General features: G+C 42.5%; 1 protein-coding gene and 1 long non-coding RNA gene across 2 annotated transcripts; both read left to right on the forward strand.

The window, feature by feature from the left end:
- The first annotated feature begins 161 nt into the window (after positions 1 to 161).
- Positions 162 to 1,179, forward strand: LOC134028337 (intestinal mucin-like protein). Its single transcript, XM_062471822.1, has 4 exons — positions 162 to 280; positions 363 to 461; positions 662 to 790; positions 1,081 to 1,179. The coding sequence occupies exons 1-4, from the start codon at positions 212 to 214 to the stop codon at positions 1,177 to 1,179; spliced, it is 396 nt and encodes a 131-aa protein (XP_062327806.1). The 5' UTR covers positions 162 to 211.
- A 92-nt stretch (positions 1,180 to 1,271) lies between these two features.
- Positions 1,272 to 1,836, forward strand: LOC134027852 (uncharacterized). Its single transcript, XR_009931477.1, has 2 exons — positions 1,272 to 1,388; positions 1,489 to 1,836. It is a non-coding gene; the product is annotated as an uncharacterized LOC134027852 (long non-coding RNA).
- The last annotated feature ends 3,338 nt before the right edge of the window (positions 1,837 to 5,174 follow it).

A 5,174-nucleotide genomic window follows, 5' to 3' on the forward strand; every position in this document is an offset into this window, starting at 1 on the left:
AGAATTTACAAACCTCTTTTAAACCTCATTTACTAATCTCTTACTAAACCAAACGTGGAGGAAAACGTTTAATGTGGAGGTCAACGCAGCTGGAGACGTTACCATGACGACGCGCCATTGAGATGGTCTGACGTGTGTGCTCCCTTCCCACCCTTAGCCTGGAACCATTGTGCCTAAGGACCAATGTCAACAGTGTGTGTGTGGTCCCAACATGGATGCCGTTAGCCACCTCCATGTTGTGGATTGTGTACCTGTGACCTGTGAAACCAACTGTCAAGCGGTAAGTACCATGGGAAGTGGCATTAGGTTGTGTGTGTGTTTGCGGGTCCTATCTGTGTTAACCCTCTTCTCACCCACTGCAGGGCTACAAGTACCAGCCTGTCGCTGGGCAGTGTTGTGGGAAATGTGTTCAGGCGGGATGTTTGGTCGCCGTATCAGAGAACGCTACGCACGTTGTTCAGGTCGGTCAAGTCAAGAATTGTTATTGTCCTCCTCACCGTATACTCATGTCAGTGAAGCTTTACCATAAGATTACCTTATTTAGTTAGTTACTATACAGTTAGTGAGGAAATGTGGCATGAACTCATTTCCTTTCTCTGTCTCCCCCTCTCCCATCACACTCTGTCCTCCCCACCTATCTGAATCTCCTGTGTGTGTGCAGCCTGGCACCATATGGAACCCCCCTAGGCAGCCCTGTATCAACTACGAGTGTATGATCATTGGAAAGCAGTTCATTACAATTGAAGCCAAGACCATGTGCCCATACTTCAACCCAGAGGACTGCATCCCTGTATGTAAACACACACACACACACACCATCACAAACACTGGCATCTTGACCTATACAAGCAAAACTGTATCTTCTTTAATACAGTAAAATCATCATAACATGGATCAGAATGTGCCTTCGGAAATGAATACTATCTAAAGTACTTTTGGAGGAGGCTGCTGCCTCCTCCTGGAAATCATGAACATAGTACCTCATAGATTGATCGATTGAGCTGGTCTTGTACTCTACTTCCTTAACTGGTAACAATACAAATATTTTGCCCTTTGCTTTAATCATGTTATTGTTTTTAGGGAACGGAGGTCATTGCCCCGGATGGTTGCTGTCATGTCTGTGAGTGTCTGGCAGCAGTTTTCAGCTTGTTTTTAGAATTTTTATTACATATTGTTTGAATATGTTGTTTAATAAATATTGAGCATAACATATACATTTTGATAAAAACTATTTCCCCCCTCTTTCCTCTCCCCTTGCTTCCAGGTATCCCCCACCATAAACCATGTAACGTCAGCAACACACCAGTTTATTTGGAGAACAACGGCTGTCGCTCTTCTCAGATGGTCAACATGACTTCCTGTGGAGGGTCCTGCGGAACCTACGCGATGTGAGTCTAGAGTACTCGACTCTGTAGCATGTTCATGTACTCTCCAAGAACATGAACATGAAGATAACAACACCTCACTATCTATCTCTTTTTTTTTAAGGTACTCGGCCCAGGCCCAGAACTTGGAACACTCCTGTTCCTGCTGCCAAGAACTCTCCACCAGCAAGAGAGAAGTGGAGCTTGTGTGTCATGATGGGTCTACTGTCAGTCACTCCTACATCCACATTGAGAAGTGTGGCTGTCTGAAGACGGAGTGCATGGTACAGGAGGCCAGTCAGGTCACCAAGGGCCGTCGTAGGAGACGATGATCGCCAGACCGCCGGTCTGTTCAGACCAACCCTCTATTTATGTCACGCTGTTAGAATAGATCTTTATTAGTCTATGCTTCTTACCCTTATATCTTTTTTTGTTGCAAAGCAAACATTCTAATAAACCTGGCATTACGCTATTCATGTCTACCTCTGGTCTTTCATTATGATCCCTGTGTGCTATTTCTATCTGCAATCAGGAACACCAAACAGACCCAGGGCATCCCTCACACATATCACAGACACCAGTCATGAAGAATGCTGGTAGCAATAACCATCTCTTGTGTTAGGATTTTGAACTACACCAATTCAACGCTATGCCATATACATGTAGAGAATTCTGTGTCATTTGAACAAACAGTATAATAGTACATTACCGTAATACACTCTATTAGGACACTGTTAATTGGTTGTCCACTTTTCATGATTGGGCTGTATCCACACACAGACATGAAAACAGACATTTCCTGCAAGAGCTGCCTGGAATGCCATGAAAAAAGTGACGGGGAATGAAGCAGTTAGTCTTGATGGTTTTATTTCTGATACACATCTAGCTGACAGTTGAGGTTAGATGAACAAGATTTTACAAAACAGACATGATCTGAGAAGCAGGACGAAATTAAGTCAAAACATTACCATTGATGTTGATATTGTTGTTTAGAAGCACCCATAGCAGAAAACGCCCTGATGAGATCTATAGCAATGTGCTTTAAGACCAGCGCTGAGCAGCTCTGCAATATGTTTTTGATAATTTCTATGGAATCTCTTCAGCAACAAAAGATACCAGTATTCTGTAAAACCTCAATCATTCTCTCCGTTGCCAGGTGTATAAACCCAAATATATAAAATGATTTTAGACCTGTGGCACATAAATCTTTAGTTCTGCAAGCTGAAAGCCGGATGTTCAGTAGCAGGTGCCGGGTTCTTTAGATCCTCTGCAGTTTGCTTATAAAACTGGCAGAGGTGTAGAGGATGCCACCATGATGCTGCAGAGCTTCCTGTATCATCACCTTTATGCTGGACTGGTTAGCCACCCCTGCTTTAGACTATGACAAAAAGGTCATTTCATTCAAGCATCAATCTTTTCACAAATAGCTATCAAAAGTTTGATTATGCTAATTTTGTGACATGATTATTGATTTTAGGAGGTCTGCACCCATCCCAAAACTCACAGTTGTGAGGGAACTGAGGAGACCTACAGTTGTTTGGGCACTGTGTTTGATAATAGGTTGAACTTTCAGCTTAATGCAAATGCCATATCTAAGAAGGTACAACAGCTTAACTCCTTGAAAAAACCCAAATGATTTCAAATGACTTTGTTCAACAGAAGTTGTATTGAGTGAGTTCTGTCTGTTCGTTTTGGGATGTGGTTTGGGAACATAAATCTGGCAAAAAAAGACTTGGTCAGCTGGTCGTAAACTGCTCATTGGCTGCCATATTTGACTTTACTTACCACCCCCTGCAGGGGGAGTTTGAATTTCTGCCCTCAGGTAGAATATATGGTTCCAGCTCATAGGACTAAAAGATTCAGACTCTTTATGTTTGCGTTACAATTAGTACACTGGATGATTGCACAAAGCACTTTCTGCACTCTGTAATAAACTCTACTTTGTCTTCCCATGAAGTGATCTTGTGCTGTACTGTGTGGTTGTCTCTGTGTTCTGTCTGGTAATCTTTTTTCCATGTATTATAATGGATTGATTGTGTATTTTAATGTCTGACAATGCAACCAAATGTTCCCTAATGTGATCATAAAACTGGACTTGACTCCAAATCAGCCAGATGAATGGCAACGTGGCCACTGATGTGATCTGTGTTCTTCTGTGCTCCGAGTATTGCTGAGAAGCTCATAACCATGGACCAACCTGGAGCCATGTATTTATATAACATCCCTTGCAAATTCTCTCTCTCTGAGGAGGAGGAGGAGGTGCTACGCAGACTAGCCCTAACAGTATACATCCCATCAATCATCAGAATTTGTTTGATCCACACAGAAACACTTCACTCTCCAATCAACACTTTCTGTTTGATATCATTTCAGTATCCTTCCCTTAGTTTGCTCCCAGCTCAGTATATTTGCTCATGGCTTGTGTCATAATGCTTCCATGGGGAGAATAGGAAGGCTGTGACGCTTGCTCCAGCCAAACTCCTAACCCTGTGACAAAATACTTGCCATTGTGAAAAATCCAAGCAAAGTTTCTCATAGCAGGGTTACATTTGTGTGTGTGTGTGTGGGGGGGGGGATTTGGCAGCTGGAGGAAGGGAGCTGAGAGTAAAATGTACTAACCTAGAGGAAAGACAGCCAAGGTCTGAGACAAGCTCTACTTGATAAGCATCACCACTATGCTTTACTATGTGGCCCCGTGTGTGTGTAAGAGAGAAGAAAAACCTATGATAACACCTATGTACATTATATCCAAACAAGCTGTGTTTATCTGAGGTTGACAGCAGAATGGAGATGCAGTTTTGACACCTATGTGGCTCTTCAGCAGCTGAGAAGGGTCAACACGTGTTATGTTACAAGCAGGAATTCTGGCTTTAGACACAGAATGTTCCATGAATTTGAGATGAGGATGAAAACAAAGATCTCTTTGGAACAAGGGAAAAGATTCTCAGTCAAGAGAGATCAGGATGCAGATCCTGGATGGGTGTGGTTAGTCATTCCATGAGCTTGTCTGCTCCTCCTTGAAGCAACACGACTCAGCCGTAATGTTTGCATCAGTACAATATGGCATGTTGTGTTAACGTTTCTTGATATTTAACCATTACAAGTGATTGATGCATTGCATGACCTTTATTCTATGAGTGTGGGATGGTGAAAGGAACACAGAGACGTGGACTCATTCGGGGTAGGGTTAGGATTTCAGTGAGAAACTGAAGATACTTAGAGACTGAAGCCTAGCCAACATGGCTGGAATTGACGTTTTCTCTCTATAAATGTGATTTACATATTAGATACACAGATATTCATGAAATCATACATGTTTTTGCCTCCACCAGTGTGTAAACGCTTGTATACTCCAGTATACGGACCAGTATAATCATTAGTGATACTGATGGACTGACTGACAGTTTTACAATGAAACAGTACCTATTGTAACTCAAAAGGCTTGGGCCTTCATTAGCTTACATTAACTTCTAGTTCATACATTTGCTTCGACCATCTGTCTCTAAACTTCTTTTACATTCTTAAACACTAATTACTGTCACCTCTCTATGCAAAACCCAGTTTTACAAAGGGACCCATTGTGTCCACGTGTGTTTAGAGGTGTATGAGAACATTCCGGATAGATCTACGTCAGAAGAAGGTTACTTGAAAGGGCCCATCCTAAAGAGCAGAGGGGAGGAGGAGGATGAAAGGAGGAGAGGAAAGGAGGAAAGGAGGAGAGGAAAGTAAGAGAAAAGGTAGTCCCTCCTCAAAGACAGAGTTCAGGTATAAAACCGTGGTCCAGGTGTAGCTTCTTACTCATACGAGCAG

This window comes from Osmerus eperlanus, chromosome 10, assembly GCF_963692335.1.
Source record: "Osmerus eperlanus chromosome 10, fOsmEpe2.1, whole genome shotgun sequence".
NCBI classification, from domain to species: Eukaryota; Metazoa; Chordata; class Actinopteri; order Osmeriformes; family Osmeridae; genus Osmerus; species Osmerus eperlanus.

Coding starts and splice junctions, on each gene's coding strand:
- LOC134028337 (XM_062471822.1), top strand. CDS start 212: ATGGATGCCGTTAGCCACCTCCATGTTGTGGATTGTGTACCTGTGACC. Junction 281..362: donor GTGAAACCAACTGTCAAGCG/GTAAGTACCATG, acceptor CACCCACTGCAG/GGCTACAAGTACCAGCCTGT. Junction 462..661: donor ACGCTACGCACGTTGTTCAG/GTCGGTCAAGTC, acceptor GTGTGTGTGCAG/CCTGGCACCATATGGAACCC.